Below are 17,102 nucleotides of genomic sequence, written 5' to 3'. Positions count from 1 at the left end.
TGGAATGAACTTCCTTCTGACATTGTTTCCATTAATAACAATGATCATTTTCGAAAAGCACTAGCTAACAATATACAATAGCAAACATTTGTACGAACTGCTCCTGGTGTTTTCCTTTTTCTTGTTTAATGTTACTTTTATATGTCAAGTTCTATTACTGCATTTTTCATACTTATAGCTAACAGCTGGTGTTTATAGCTGGTGTTTTCCTTTTTCTTGTTTAATGTTACTTTTATATGTCAAGTTCTATTACTGCATTTTTCATACTTATAGCTAACATTGTATAATTAGCAAATATTGTGTATAAACTCATGATTTATTTCCTCCTTATTTGTTGTATAACCCACTCCCCTCTCTAATGTTGAAAGGCCCTGAGGGTAAATAAATAAATAAATAAAATAAATAAATAAATACTAAACTTGCACATAATCCAGAACTTCTAAGTTAGCATTTTTTAAAAGTTAGTATTTGTTCCCAGGCAAGCTTAGAGTTTCTCACTATAACACCTAGAGGGAAATCTCGCGCCACCGTCTATGGGAGTTTAAGGGACGCCGTGCCATCATGGGAATAACTATATGTGTGTGCGAGGCTTGTGTTGGCTGGTGCTGTAAGAGGCTTCGTCTAAAACGTGGACATGGCTACACATATAACACGTTCTTAAAATAAAATCTTCATAAAATGTTTCCATTCGTGCATATTACATCTTTACTCACCTACATTGCGTGGCGAAGAGAAGAAAAGCAAGAACAGACGACAAAATGTTTCAAAGCAAGCGCGAATCTTGTCTGTCCTCCAACTTAGCGGCCCGCTGATAATGTTTAAGTATCATATAAATAGTACATGCAATAACAAGTTTTTATAGTTACACAAAACATGTTTTTGTCTAATAATAAAGCTAAAACAGCTTTTTACGTGCTGTTTTAGTAGAAAATGAATCATTGGGACAGACGGAACGGTGCTTGCCTGGCTCTCCGAAAACGATGCCAGTCCGAAGTCACAATATACCGGCATTCCCATGCATACTACAGCGCAGTAGCGCCAGATTTCCCTCTACGTAATATAGTGAGAAACTCTATCAGCCTCGGACGGACGGACGGACGGACGGACGGACGGACAGACGGACGAATGGATGGATGCTATGAGAGTCCCCTTTAGAAAGAGGCGGTGGGTTGCGCCATCAAGCTCTTGTTTTTATATTGCCTAATGTCCTACCAACGTTCAAAAAAGGAAAAAGAAAACGAAAGAAAACCACGAAAAATTCCCATGACCAAACTTTCTGAGCCCTTACTAGGGTTCAGAGCTTCCTTACTTTTTGGTCCTAGTTCATTTTTGATCCTCGGACGGCTGCATACAGCGCCACCAACAGACAAGCGACATCTTTGTCAGTGAGCGGCCATACTACAGACACAAATAACCTAAATACTTGGCCACGTTTTGCTTGCCGAGTAACTTCACGCAAGCACGCACCGCAAAAACAAGAAAGTGATTGGCATTATCGGGGACGCAGCCGCACGATGTCTTGTGCATGGTGCTAAAGGGTGTTTGGGCACCGGGGTACTGAAATTGCGCAATGAAATACAAAAGCGACATTTATTCCCGGATAACGAAGTTTACATGATATCTAATGATATATACCTATAGTGGGGCAATCGTGCGCGCTCGCTATTCGAAGCGGGCCTGCCGTGGTCAAAGGTGACGAGCCCCAATTGGCATCATCCTGGCTTGCTGCCCAAAGCCTATTCACGCCATTTCTGGACCCTACGCGTCGAACGCGGGATTGCCACAGCCGAGCAACCGTCAAATTTCTGCAATGAAGTGCACATTGTAACGAGCCCCGTTTTGAGTTCAATTAAGTTATACCTCTACAATGACATTGTGAGTTCTCTCAAATGCTACCATCCCCTTTCGGATCTACGAACGTATACTGCCGAGGTACGGTTCTTTGAACTCTAAGTGAGAGGCAAAACCCGCCGTGGTTGCTCAGTGGCTATGGTGTTGGGCTGATGAGCACGAGGTTGCGAGATCGAATCCCGGCCACGGCGGCCGCATTTCGAATGGGGGCGAAATGCGAAAACACCCGTGCACTTAGATTTAGGTGCACGTTAAAGAACCCCAGGTGGTCAAAATTTCCGGAGTCCTCCACTGCGGCGTGCCTCATAATCAGAAAGTGGTTTTGGCACGTAAAACCCCGTAATTTAAGTGACAGACAAAATTTAGCTGCTATTGCGTCATGCGTGACGCCCTAACGGCGTCATCTGTGATCTCGATGCACCCGTGATCGAGTAACGGCTTTTCCTCTACACAACGATACCAAAGTAAGACACGTACTATAGGTATATGTACAGTTGCAAAGATATCAACCATATCGCATGTTTTCGTTACATCTTGTCACGTACATGTAGGGCTACGTGCGGTTTTAGCAAGCGAGCTCCTGCGCTAACCGAAATGAAAGACGTTTCACGCGAATCCTCGCGACTGCTCGTGAGCCGAATGGTCGTCCAATTCACCTGGATGTACACGGAGGCCACGTTTGCAAGCTCTACAAAACTGATGAGTTAACTGAGCCTTACGTCTCAAGACTTGAACGTAATTAGAAGGAAAAAAAACGTTTAATGAAGGTAACAGGAATATACATCGGATGAACGATTCGACGTAACGGCACAGACAACGTCAACAGACGATGGTCAAGAAGCCGGAGAAAAAAAAAAATTCCCTCTCTCAACACAGTCAGTCGTAATAATCCCCCGTATCGGTGCCGTTCACGATGCTTACCAGCGCCACAGCATCAGATTTCTGCCTCGTGACGTTCACGCTCAACGTCGTCGTCGTGACCGTCGAAATAGCGCCGCTGCTTGTCCCTCCGTCGGCTGGGGCAGAATACGACGACTCATTTCGACCCACGTGGTCAACGTCCTTTGCTGGCTTTTCCTCGTCATCATTCAACAAGGCGTTCGAAGAAACGTCCTCCTCTCCTCCCGAGCCGTTGCGGTCGTCCTCGTAATCCCCAGCAGACGATTCGAGCGACGGTTCCTGTGACACTTCCGCGCCACCGCCGGCCGAGTTGTTCACCCACGTCGCAGTGTTGTCCGTGGTGCTGTAGTCTACGGGTCCGGCCACGTCTGCGACCTCGGTGTTGTTGCCGACCAAAGAAGTGTCGTTTCCGGCGGCGTCTCCCCCCAACGTCGAGTGAGTGCCCAGGAGCCCGCCCCGCCCTCGGAAGGTGGTCTCCTGCGAGTCGTCGCTGGCACCAAGGTCGCCTTCGACTCCGCCGTCAGCGCCCGGAAAGAGGGCATTCTCGTCTCCGTCCTTGCCTTCTCCGGAGGTCGCCTCCTTCGGAGTAGGAGGCGGCGACGACGCGGCCTCGCCCTCGACCACCGGCGACCCGTCGGTCCTCTCGGTCTCGATCGTCGACCCGGGACTCACGAGGACCTTGGAGCGCCACTGAAACACGGGCTTGCGCGGGGGCTTGGTGCGCCGTCGGCGCGTCGGCGCCGTGGTCGCGGGGCTCCGCCGAGGTCGGTACGACCGCGTGCGGTTCCAGCGCCGAGTCGGCGGCGAAGGCGACGGCGACGCTGTCGGCGGCGGGTGTCGTCTCAGGACTACCACGGGCGTCCGGAGTCGACGACGCTTGGACCGCTCCGTGAGGAACACCACTGTGTGCAATGGCCAGCATGCGGTCTAGAGTTAGGTCAGTGACACTGCGTTGCCCCTCTCAGCGATAAGGACGGGCATCGCTGTGTATCCGGCGCATTATATCCGTACCACCAACTGCTGCTCTCTTGAAGTTACACACAAGCTAGCTCCAGCATTTGGAGCAGCCATTTCTTTTTTTCAACGTGCCTCACGGCGTGACGATTCCCGCCGACAAACACCGCAGCGAACTCTTTTGCCGTAAAAACTCAAGTTCGTCTTAATTTGAGACAGAGATGACGTCATAAGAACAATAATTAGTGTAGTTACAACAGAAAACATTGTAGAACAGGAAATGAAGTGATATATCACTTTCTGTAGAGCGATCGAACGTTCTATTGTGAGAAGCGGAGTTGATTTGGTCGCACCGACTGCAGCTTCTGCCGTCGACATATTCCTACATCAGAACGAGTTCGGTCATCAAAGCCGAAAATTTTGTTGTGTCGACAAGAGCGCATGCTTGGAGAGAAAATGTTCTCTAAGTTTGGGACATGGCCCCGTTGAGCTGTTAAAATTGGACAGAAAGTCCAATTAAAAGTCGCATTTCAGTGCTTTCTTCCATCCTTTCTTTGTCACCTGTGAGTAATCGCTTTTTTTTTTTTACCGAGAGGTTCTTACGTAGGGTCTTTCGCCAGCATGTTACCCTTCCCCACTAATTTTGAAGCATTTTCTTTTCATCGTCAACTGCTAAAAAGCCGTCATGGAAACGGCCACCGAAATTAAAGAGTACCGATCACGACCATGGCCTATCACCAAAAAAGGCGACAGATCTGTCACAATCGTTGTAATATACAGGTTAAATGGATATTTCGATACCGTCTTTCTTTTCGATACATCATTTCATAAAAAAACAGAGATTGTCACCATGCCAAACCGCGGAGGATGAACAAAGAAAGTTTCGGTTCAAAAAGAAAAGTTGAAGTTGCTAGCCATATCTATGTAAACTCAGTATTCAGCATACTACTGTCTGGTCATACCTACATGTTTGTAGGCAGATATTTTAACTTTGCGCGAATATTCAGGCATACCATTGTCTGCATGTATACCTATAGAGGCAACTTAATAATATGAGGTTCGCAAATCTGTCCTGTCAACGCTCATGACATGGTAATTAATGCATGGGTTGGCGCACACACTCTACTCTCTACAGCTTTCTTTTTTGTCTTTTCAGACTGTATGCGCCCTCTAGGGCTTATCTTCTCCCACAACTATCACCATTATCTTGCTTGCGTTTCTTTCTTGAAAACTCTGCGCCCTCTACTTTCCTGTCGAGAGTGCTACGTCACGCTGATAACGCGCACGCCGTTCGTGACCTGGAAGCACCGGGCGCGTAGCGTTAAAGAGAGGGAAGACCCGCAAGATAGACGACGATTATCGTTGTGGGACAAGATAACCCCCAAGGGTACAAACTTTTCAAGTGTGTACGGAGTCACAGCTACGTGAGTTTTGCTTACAGTTGGGGACACCGTAGTCGGAGTCGTCGAGCTCTCTTAAGACTTCTTCCTGAGGGCTAGCTGAAAGAGAAGACACACGGTAGGCTTTATTCTGTGTTGGTGGTCAAGAACGAAGCCATTCGCTAGGCGCACATCAAAAGCATGACGTCTCTTACCCTTCAAGTACTCCCTGTTTCGGTAAGGCGGCGTAGGCGTCACTCCTATCCTGAAAATCAGGTCAGCTCTTTAGGACCATGAAAAGGAATCGCGACATCCTTTGAAACAGGCTTGTCTCCAGGCATCTCGGGAGAAATTGTTCGCAGCCATATTCAACCACAATGAGCTCCTCTTGCCACTAAGCGGAGAAGGGTGTAGTGAATTCATTTAAAGCGCTAGCTGAATTTCAGACTCATCTGGATTGATTAAAGGAAATAGGTGATGTGATTACACCACAGACTTTAGAACGTCCTATTTGCGTCGTGTCATCCAACTAAGCGCGACGGCTGGAAGACATTGTTCCCGGAAACCTAGGAATTCTATTACTATTACTATTACTACTATTATTACTATTATTACTATGACTATTATGAGGGGAAATAAAGTTGAGCGCACGAAATGGAAAGCGTATGGTAGCATGGTTCGTCATTGACAGCACCTTCTGTGTGGACGATGCCGTGGATGATGTAGCCCCAGAAGACACCCACCAAAGTGACCATGGCGAAGGAACAAAATGCGATGATAGAGATGCTCCTGTTCACAAAGCAAGCACCAAAAGAAAAAAGATGGCGTTACCAGAAGAGTAAGCAGTGAATCTCACAAGAATTGCCGAACTGATGCATTAATACGTTCACATTATGTTTCTTGCGTTGCCTACTTCAATCGCTTTATGCCTCAGAAATGCTGTCGTTCTTGACACGCCAAAGAACCGGAGGCTATGTCATGCGCTCTGCGCATTTCTCCATCACCAGCGCAAGCTACTACTAACACAGTGCGGCCAACCTCCAAAGCCAGCTTTCCCCTAACTCGGAGAAAAAGATCCTTAGATTTCCCTATCATTTTGCACAATGTGGCTGTTAACCTTTTCCGTATAATTTCTGTCATAATGAAATTTTGTTTGTGTTATGCAAATAGACTGCAAAATTGATAGTTTGAATTTATGTCTAACCTCGCTTTAATATATTCAAATACTGAAGTCACGAATTCAAGCTCAAACGATGTCGCAGTGCCGAAGTGTTATGCTAAACGAAGCATCCTGCTCGAAGCCATGCACACAGAAGGCGTCAGCACGTGTTGTTCAAAGTTGCTTTGGACGTAGACCACAATGACCAGATGAAACAGTGCATCAGATTTCTACAGAAATGTAAAGGATGTAAATACTTTTTTTTAAGGTCGTGTACCGGACGTAGCAACACAACACATACGCACTTACGCGGCATTTGCAGCGAAGCACGACGATACGCTGCCCATTTTGTCTCTCCTCCAATGCTAAAGTCCCCCAAACACATGACCACTGAGACTCGGTCCAAGGTTTCTCTGCCCTTGGGCTGTTCCCGGTAAATCATAGTACACATGCGCATGCGTAGTTGGCTCTCTAGCGCCACGACCTCAGTGCCGTGCTCGGCGCTAGGCCTATCTGTCCCCTTACGCCCAAGTTTGCTCGTGCTGCTTTGTTCTGGCGTTCCAGCGTACGTTTGTTTCGTTGGTTTCAGATGAGCGTTTCAGTCAGAGCGTACCGACATCGGCAGCCCATGTAAGTGATACGGACGGCAAAATCGCTGTAGCAGTACTTCGAAAATGGGCCCAGTGCATCCACACCCTGGCCTTTATTCGGCGTGATTCGTTCACTGCGCTGCAGCTCAATCAAAATTGATAGTTTACGTGCTAAAGCGAAAGTAATTTGTGGTGCCTTAAACTAAAACATTTACGCTGCCACGTCCGTGATGCCACGATGCCGATGCCGTAGTGCAGAATTTTGCGAGATATTTATAAATTTCCTTGTTTCCCTAATCGAAGCTTAAAATCTCTAATCTAGGAAAATTTCCCTAGCGTTCGCAGCAACCGTACTGACGCACAGAAGGAATATGCATGCAAATAATGCTTTATAGTTGGCCTGTCTCACCCCGACTTTTGTTTCGACCTGCTCACGTTAGGTTCATGCCGACAGACTTACTGCACCTATCTTGTTGTAAAGGCCGCGCTACTGAAACGAAGACGGGAGATAAGAACAATATGGACACGGTTCTGACCTTCTTATACCTTCTCTTTTCGTTTCAGTACTGTAGCGCTGCCGTACAGCAATGAATGCTCACCCACCTGCCCATTTTTCTGTTACGATGCTGTCCAACTTGCGCGACGGGAAACGTTACTTAATTCGTCGGTTCCCGCTGCGCGACCACAACTAGCTGCGCTTACTGTTTTTTTCTGAGCGTCCTTCCTGGCGGGGCGGCGTTCAAACGCAGTCGACGATGGAGGGACTCCGACGATCTGGAAATGAGGCAGTCGATTTCAGCCGTTGCTTTAATTGTGACGCGCTAAAACTGGACACAGCGTCACGAGCTCAAGCGATATGCAGGGCACTCGCATTCCGCGCTGAAGCGTGAAACAGCAAAAAATCAAACGGTTGCGAATGCCCGGTGGTTTTCCGTGGTTCTTACCCTTCCGAGACGTCCTTGGAAAAGGACACTCTTCGAGAGATTTCCAATCTAGAAAATCGAAACAGTATAAAGGCTCAAATAAATTAATCTGCTCTCAGTATATCTCTTCTCTCTCTGTCGCTCTCTAGTATATATATATATATATATATATATATATATATATATATATATATATATATATATATATATATATATATATATATATATCCGCCTTGTATCGGTGCAGTCATGACGAAAGATTTAAAAAAAAGAAAGGAAAACTGACCATGTCCAACCAACCAGCGTTCAGCGTGTCTGTTCTTTTCCGTTTAATTACGCTACGTGTACGATACGCAAATAGAAAGTTTCAAGTCGCACGCTTACAAGCCGACAAAGTGCGCAAAATTGTCCTATCCGCCCTCGTTCTTTCGCGCCCGTCCTTTGAATGCACATTTCGCGCTGTGGATTCAATAACTATTCGCACTCCGCCGACACTTGGCGTTCGCGGACTCATTGGTGTTGGCCCTTCTCATCGTGATTAGAGAAACAAATACGCTAGTTGTCCAAGCTGGGTTGACTGGTTCTCGTATAAAAATTGCGAACAGTGCGGACCCGTCGGGAGAAGAGACATACCAGGAGGGCTGTCCTGCTTCTATAGTAACTGCCCTGTTTGTATTTCTCTTGTCGTGTCGCCGGCGCTGTTCGCTATGCTAACACTAATGCATAACATATTGCTCGTGATTCGGGCCTGTGTAGTGCGAATCACTATGCGCGCGCTACATATATCCTTGTCGAAATTTCGCTGAACGCTTATTTTGATGCCATTTAAACGTGGTGACGCTTTGCGAACTGTTCCACTGTCTCTCGTGTACTTTGCTGTAGCAGTCGGAAATAACTTATCCGAGTCCACTGAAGCAAACTCTACAGAAAATAATTCACTGCCTTTGTCCGGATTGCGTGTCGCCACCTAATATCTGTCGCACGTCAAGTCGCACAGATTTTACAATATATATCTGACCTACTATCAAAAGAAAGAAAGAAAGATAGAATGAAAAAGAAGGAAAGAATAAAAAGAAAGAAAGAAAGAAAGTCAGAAAGAAAGAAAGAAAGAAAGAAAGAAAGAAAGAAAGAAAGAAAGAAAGAAAGAAAGAAAGAAAGAAAGAAAGAAAGAAAGAAAGAAAGAAAGAAAGAAAGAAAGAAAGAAAGAAAGAAAGAAAGAAAGAAAGAAAGACACTGTAATAGCTATTTTAGCGCTCACTCTCGAATATTAGCGCATTTTGAAAGCTCATACCGTCTGGGTCGCTCTCCTGGTTTCCTCAAGATGGAAGGAAACGGTGGACCTCTGCGAAAGAACAGTAGAAGACCAACTTGTGAGAGCTTCTGATATATATATATATATATACTGAATAGCGTCCCTTATCTGCTTATAGTGCGACGGCGAACTGACCAATCATCGTGGGTATCCGTCAACCGTCGCCGCGATGGCTGATTAGCCATCACTGCGACGGTCGTCTTATTACTGAGCATGTGTTGGTGGGCTAGTTGGTTAAGCATGATTACAAGAACGGCGCCGAATAAAACAACACACGAAGAAGGCTGTCTCGTGTTTCCCTTCTTCGTGTGTTGTTTTATTCGGCGCCGTTCTTGTAATCGTCTTATCACGCCGATAGCTCTCAAGAGTGTAGGGTGCACCGGAACGTCGGTGAACGAGAAAATGTTTCCGAATAGTGGCCAGGAGGTTCTGTATACACAAAAGTCGCACGCTGGCGCGCTTCGCGACAATAAGCACACGTCAATCGTGATATCTGGCGTTACATTAGCGAAGGGGGACGACAGACAGCTGTTACGAACGAAAATCTTTGTGAATTCATCCCCAGGTATCCGCGTACATCAGGCAGCGCTTTTCGTGAATAAAACACTTGCCCGGGGCTGGCTACTTGCGCGAGGCACGTGCTAGCCTCACGTAGATAAGAAATTTCGCAAAATGCATGGCATATCTTGGTCCAGTTGGACCAAGATTTTTAAGAAAGCCCAGGAGCTCTAGAGAAACCGTACCGACAGCGTCGTAGCGACACTCGTGTGTACTTACAGACAGAATATACTTTTCATGACGAAGTGTTAATTAATTGCTTATGAATAGTTCGCTATTGAACTTTTTAATTATTGTGCAGCACTAACTCTTTAATTATTGTACGGCATTAAGTTGTACAACACCTTATAACCTCCGAATCAGGCATTAATATTGTGCTAAAGTGCGGCTGGTACTTTTTTCTAACAAGAAACAAAAGCCCGTGAAATACGCGAAATATGAAATAAAGATGCGCGCTAGCGCGCCATTACTCAAGCGCTTCCAAGCAACCTTTGAGAGAGATACGGCTGCATTCGTCTATCGCCGCATCGTACAAGGCTTCGCCATATAGGATGGCTCGATAGGCTTCGCAACTGAATAGCGTGGTGAGATAAGCGCCAGCATATGCGAACACAAGAATGTTGTGCTCGATCATGAGGCACTCGGGATAGCTTTAGCCTTCGCGTATCATGAAACAAAGCTATAGAAGAAATTCAAATAAATATGACACTGCGCAAAAAAGCACGAAAAAATAAACGCAGCTCTCGGAAAAACAGAAAAAATCTACTCAGGAGTTTGCATTTCAGGAGTTTGCATTTAGCATTTTGGATGTGTCGCGCGCTTTTGATGTTGCTCGCAAAGCCAATGAGGCAAAGCTCCAGCACGAAACAAATGTTCGATTCGCAGGTTATTTGAGGTGCCCTACAATTTTGTAATTGATATGTTTGCGATTCAGGCAATAATTAAAAACATCACTAATGAAAAGCAAATATTTCATTAATCATTCGGGATGAAAATACTGGCTGTAAGTACACACGACTACTGTTCTATGTAGCCGGTACGATTTCTCCAGAGTTCTCGTTTTGTTTTTTTTTAAGATCTGGTCCAAGTTAACTGGGACACCCGGTGTATACTCGGACTGGTACACACTAAAATGAGTTTTACACCCTTCTGGCATTACGAAGCCCAAAGGGAGATGATTGATGGCCGTTATTGTTGGTGGACAGATAAATCAGTCCCACCAAAATATTTATAATCAATCTTATTTCAGTGTATTTTTTTTATGTTAAACAACTGGCACTCGCTAGATTTCAATCAGGAACGCTACGTCGCGGGCTGATATGAGCATGACGTTCGCGACCGGAAAATATACCGGCAGCGAGAAAACGCAAAAAAACAAATTTAATTAAGGGTTTTACGTGCCGAAAAGACGACCTGATCATGAGGCATGCCGTAGTGGGGCACTGCGGAAATTTGGACCACCTGGGGTTCTTTAACGTGTACCTAAATCTAAGTACAAGGGTTTTTTTCGCCCCCATCGAAATGCGCCCGCCGAGGCCGGGATTCGATCCCACGACCTCGTGCTTAGCAGCCATAGCCACGAAGCAACCACGCCGGGTGCGACAGAAAGCGAGGCTGGAGGCCAAAGTAAAACAACAAAAGGATTAAACATTTCTTAGAGCGTAGAACACATACGTTGTAATTGGTGTGAAACATTGTAGAACTTTCTTTAAAATTGTTATTTCTCGTGGCATTCGTCTGCACCGTACCTTGCTAGATTCCCTGGAAAACCCGGCAGTGAATTAGATTGGCAGCGCCGTCTAAGGTTGTCCAAGCTATTGTGCACCAAAATTTAGAAATATGATTATGCCACGTAGCTGGGCATAACCAAGGTAAAGTTGTGTGCCGTCGCTTGGAGATACTCAGACCGTTTTGTTTTCTTGTTTTTTTTTGCATTTCAATTACACACTAATACAATATTACACGCTTTGGCTTGTATCTTGCCACAAAAGAATAAACGTCATCTGTCTTGTCCGCATTTCCTTTCTTTAACGTTGCGAGCCCGGCACTTCCCAATAAAGAAGGGCATGCGCGTTATCAGCATGACCCAGCATTCCCGACAGGAAAGTAGCGGGCGCGGCGTTTTCAAGAAAGGAAACGCAAGTACGGCAGAAGACGATTATTTTTGTGTGGCAGATATACACCCCAGATGGTGTACCTTTGTCTGAGAGTGTAATTATATAATTAGTCTTAATTAATCAACTGCGCAATTTTTCTATTTAGATGAAAAGTGTCAATGAGAAAATTGTAGAGCAACACGAAACCTCCCAATGCAGCTTTTTGTTGCTCAATACGTGCTACATAAAAGTGTTTTTCCGAGCGTAAAATAAGCCCGGGCATGCATGCAAAGTGCCTCGAGCGGACAGTCGCGCAGCAATTTTGCGTGTATTCGCAAGCTTCTTACAGGCTCGGAAAAAAAAAATTAACGTAGCACGCATTGAGCAAAAAAATAACAGCTGCATTGGGAGTTTTTCGTGTTGCTCTACAATTTTCTCATTGACACTTTCAATCTAATTATAATGTTTGAGAAGTTGATTAAATATTTAAGACTAAATATGTAATTAGGCTGACTGCAAAAAATAACCTGAGTATGTCCAAGTGACGACAAACGAGTTTAACTTGTTTATATCCAGCTACGTGGCATTTGCATATTTTTCCATCTTGGTGCATGATAGTTGGGACACCCTGTATAGTAACAGTATCACAGCTCACGGCCGACGAAAACAATCAACGTTTGTTTAAAACCATTCGAAGAAGCTGCACGGTAATACTATACGGCCGCCCAAACGCGTGCATTTCACTCTGCCAATAAATTGGGGTTGCGTTAACCTCTTCCTTTTCTGTTTTGTTCGAAACCATAAGAAAAGTCAAAATGCACTTTCGAGCAAACGTATGCCCCTCAAGTTCCTCGTTGATTAAGTCACTCACTCCATTCCTCAAGAGCAAGACGTTCCGTATCGCCGTAAAAATACGTGGTAATGTGCCATTGCCAGAAGATTTTACTTACATTCGATAGAACTCCATCGTCTCGGCGTCTGGCACGACCTCACTATCTTCGTCCCTGGTAAAAAAAAACAAGGTATCATGAAACACGAGCATACGCCACCACCTGCGTATGCTATAATCTTCTTGGCGGCTATCAAACAGTACCAAAGCTCAAAGCATGGCTGCGATGGGCGAAGTTCACAATCCTTGTATAATGTTGCGACAATTCAATTCACTGTGCAGACATTAAACTGCTGACGCGCATCTTGCGAACGGCTGTCACATTTAGTTGTGAAAAACGCAGCTGGTATATGTAGCCACGTAAGCTATATATAGTGCTATTCGATCGACTGCTGAGAGGCCAAGAAACAGTTTCGAATGGCGTCTCCCAAGGTTCATACCGATCGTACCTTAACGCAATCGCCATATATGCACGCGAATTAACGCATGCGAATGAACTCTGATACTGCGTGGCACGACGGAATGTTTTATCGATAGCTCGTGGATGGCGCAACTCCGACTGCTTCCGCAAAGCAGTCTATACTCACAGCTCCATGGCGGGTTGCGCTGAACTTCACTAACGAGGTGACCGGCGAAGGAAAGCGTTCTTTCCCAATCGCTCAGCGCCGACGGTGTGCAGAGTCGGCTCCCCGAGGACGTCTACCGCAAGAGAAGCACCGCGTCCCGCTCATCATCGTTGCGGACGCTCGAGAAGATGACACGCCCGGCACGACATGAACGGCGGAGAGGTCGTCCCCGGGTTCAGGGGCGTCTGGCAACGCGTCACGCTCCCTGGACAAGCTGCGCAAGGCAGGCTCTCCCGTTCAGCAAAGTGTCGCTGGTGCCGCCACACAGGACTCGCGGTCTCTCGCGGCCGCAGCTAGCTGCCTCGCGCTACAGTGGCAAGGACGCCCTCTAGCTGCCGGCCTCTGGACAAAACGGTTCGTCCACTTGTCCAGATGATGATCCTAGACAAAGGCGCATATCCACTACGGGGCTCAACAGGCGGGATGTAAAGAAGGTGGGGTGGGATAATGATACAGCTAAAAATTATTGATAATATTGATACGTGCGTCCACTGAAGAAGGCAGGAACACAATCGTGCCGATGGATACGCCGACGAAAGGACACGAAGGAAAAACATTGTAGAGCCAACGTTCGCGCAACTAGGTTTAAATTTCTCCATTTTAAATATCCTTCCTCTAGGAGTCTCCTCTCTTGGAAACTGCCGCAGGGATGTCTGCTCAGCCGTGGAGGAATTCATAGTTGTTCCAAGACGATTTTCTTAGGTTTTTCTTACGTTGTTGTTATTCGCTTCCACATGACACCTTTAGCAGTTTTTGTGATACGAACATCTTCCTAATACCATCCAAATCTTGGCCAATCCCAGCAGTACGCGACATCGAAGAAGGATATCCTATCCTATCCTATCCTATCCTATCCTATCCTATCCTATCACGTAAGGTATCAGCTAGACTGGTCGGCGTTACAATACGTTTTTTAAATGTACCCAGTAAATAGTATTATGTGTAAGCAATGCTTCATTCGCGCAGGAAGATTCTTATTTACGTTTACATCAACATTTGTATAAAAAGGCCCTGAAACACTGTTTATCGAAGTCAATAAATGCATTTGAAGTTCAAATAGACTATTTGAGAAATACGTTGGCGCCGAAAAGTACTTAAATAGGCTCAGAAGAAGCATAGCTATTGCCAGTGTCGCGTATGATCCCGTTCGCTGTGCTCGCGTTCTTTCTATATAATGCCTTGCAATGCGAAGACTACGGTGGAGCGGGACCTGCCCACAACGCTCCGCCTACTGAACGTCACCGCGGTGCGCAGTTCAAATTCAATTTTGGATGTTCACGTAGACGCCACTACTTCAGATTTTGCCGCCTACGCCGTGCCAAACGCGGCTTTCATCAGCGAGCCCCAGTGCGCTCAGGTGACACCCCGCAGCGGTCACGGTATCTACGTTACGTAGCACATGGCCTCCAAGATTGACTGCGCGCGGGTTTAGAAACTCACGCGGGGGGGATCTCGGAGGCCATGCGTAGCATACCGCAATTGTATTGCGTACGCGCGGCCTTCGGTTTGTGCACGAACGGGCTTCAGTGCGCGCCCGCGCTCACATGCTCCAGTCTGGCCTTATTACGTGGTGGCTTTGTCGTGCACCAGCTTGACTGACGGGTAGTCATCATCATCATCATCATCATCATCATCATCATCGTCGTCGTCGTCGTCGTCATCATCATCATCAGCCTGGTTACGCCCACTGCAGGGCGAAGGCCTCTCCCATACTTCAACTACCCCGGTCATGTACTAATTGTGGCCATGTCGTCCCAAAGAACATCTTAATCTCCTCCCCCCAGCTAACTTTATGCCGCCCCCTGCTACGCTTCGCTTCCCTTGAAAACCAGTCCGTAACCCTTAATGACCATCGGTTATCTTCCCTCCTCATTACATGTCCTGCCCATGCCCATTTCTTTTTCTTGATTTCAACTAAGATGTCATTAACTCGCGTTTGTTCCCTCACCCAATCTGCTCTTTTCTTATCCCTTAACGTTACACCCAGCATTCTTCTTTCCATAGCTCGTTGCGTCGTCCTCAATTTAAGTAGAACCCTTTTCGTAAGCCTCCAGGTTTCTGCCCCGTAGGTGAGTACTGGTAGGACACAGCTGTTATACACTTTTTTCTTGAGGGATAATGGCAACCTGCTGTTCATGATTTGAGAATGTCTGCCAAACGCACCCCAGCCCATTCTTATTCTTCTGATTATTTCAGCCTCATTATCCGGATCCGCGGTCACTATCTGCTCAAAGTAGATGTATTCCCTTAACACTTCCAGTGCCTCGCTACCTATCGTAAACTGCTGTTCTCCACCGAGACTGTTAAAATTACTTTAGTTTTCTGCAGATTAATTTTTAGACCCACCCTTCTGCTTTGCCTCTCCAGATCAGTGAGCATGCATTACAGTTGGTCCCTTGAGTTACTAAGCTAGGCAATATCATCAGCAATTCGCATGTTACTCAGGTGTTGTCCATTAACTCTTATCCCCAATTCTTCCCAATCCGGGTCTCTTAATACCTCCTGTAAACACGCTGTGAATAGCATTGGAGAAATCGTATCTCCCTGCCTGACAGCCTTTCTTTATTTGGATTTTGTTGCTTTCTTTATAGAGGACTACGGTGGCTGTGGAGCCGCTATAGATATCTTTCAGTATTTTTACATACGGCTCGTCTACACCCTGATTCCGTAATGCCTCCATGACTGCTAAGGTTTCGACTGAATCAAACGCTTTCTCATAATCAATGAAAGCTACATGTAAGGGTTGGTTATATTCCGTACATTTATCTGTCACCAGATTGATAGTGTGAATATGGTATATTGTTGAGTAGCCTCTGCGGAATCCTGGCTGGTCCTTTGGTTGACAGAAGTCTAAGGTGTTTCTGATTCGATTTGCGATTACCTTAGTAAATACTTTGTAGGCAATGGACAGTAAGCTGATCGGTCTATAATTTTTCAAGTCTTTGGCGTACCCTTTCTTATGGATTAAGATTATGTTGGCGTTCTTCCAAGATTCCGGTACGCTCGAGGTCATGAGGCATTGCGCATACAGGGTGGCCAGTTTTTCCAGAACAATGTGCCCGCCATCCTTCAACAAATCTGCTGTTACCCGATCCTCCCCGGCTGCCTTCCCCCTTTGCATAGCTCCCAAGACTTTCTTTAAATCGATGGAGAGTATCCACATCCAACTTGCACGTTTTGAAGCGCCATCAGTAGCCCATTACGAAGTCTGCCAAGGCGTCTAACCAGGAGCGAGCGCGCGCTCTCAAGCGTGCGTGTGGCCGACCTTAAGTTTCACGTGGTTCGAGGCTAGTTGAGTGTTTAGAGCTAGTCGAAATAAGCGAGACCCGACTTCTACGATATTAATAAGGACGGTGGCCAAATTTTAATTCCTACGTGGGCGCCCGCGGTCGAGCGTGAGCAGACGACAGTCGGCTTCTTCCGAACGTACGTAATTAGTATCGATATCCTAAAGCAGATCTACGGTCATTTCAGCCTGTTTATTAAACTACGTCAATAAATATACGCAGTATAAGTAGGAAGAAGCGCACTGATCCAAACAGCCTTCCTGATTGATGTCAGCTATTCGTCAATGGCCACCGCGGGCGGGAATCTGCTACATTACGAATTAAAGCGTCCGGGGAAAGGTGAAGAGCAGGCTTCTGTTGAAAAAAGAGCGTTTGAGGAAAACGTGACTTCGCGCTCTTCTTCTGATCTCCACGCGCGCCGCACGACTGCACAACAGCGTTCACAGCAGCGTATGCTATCCGCGCACTGTGTTTTTTCACCAAGCCAGAACGATGGTTCAGGGCCCCTTTAAGAACGTAGAGAAAAGGAGAAGAACGTATGTGTTGTTCAGCCCTTAGTCTACTGTAAAAAAACACAC

The 17,102-nt window shown here is 46.2% G+C and overlaps 1 protein-coding gene across 1 annotated transcript; it reads right to left on the bottom strand.

Moving 5' to 3' along the window:
- Positions 1–2,590: 2,590 nt before the first annotated feature.
- LOC135910614 (uncharacterized) lies at positions 2,591–13,584 on the bottom strand. Its single transcript, XM_065442623.2, has 9 exons — positions 13,199–13,584; positions 12,673–12,726; positions 9,048–9,098; positions 7,778–7,825; positions 7,536–7,607; positions 5,779–5,873; positions 5,300–5,344; positions 5,145–5,204; positions 2,591–3,653 (listed from the first exon to the last, which is right to left on the bottom strand). Exons 1-9 carry the CDS (start codon positions 13,204–13,206, stop codon positions 2,728–2,730), a joined length of 1,359 nt encoding a protein of 452 aa, XP_065298695.1. The 5' UTR covers positions 13,207–13,584; the 3' UTR covers positions 2,591–2,727.
- Between the last annotated feature and the right edge of the window lie 3,518 nt (positions 13,585–17,102).

Source organism: Dermacentor albipictus, chromosome 2, assembly GCF_038994185.2.
Source record: "Dermacentor albipictus isolate Rhodes 1998 colony chromosome 2, USDA_Dalb.pri_finalv2, whole genome shotgun sequence".
Lineage (NCBI taxonomy): Eukaryota > Metazoa > Arthropoda > Arachnida > Ixodida > Ixodidae > Dermacentor > Dermacentor albipictus.
Note: the sequence above shows the minus strand (reverse complement) of the source record. Positions and strands in the feature narration are given on the sequence as shown.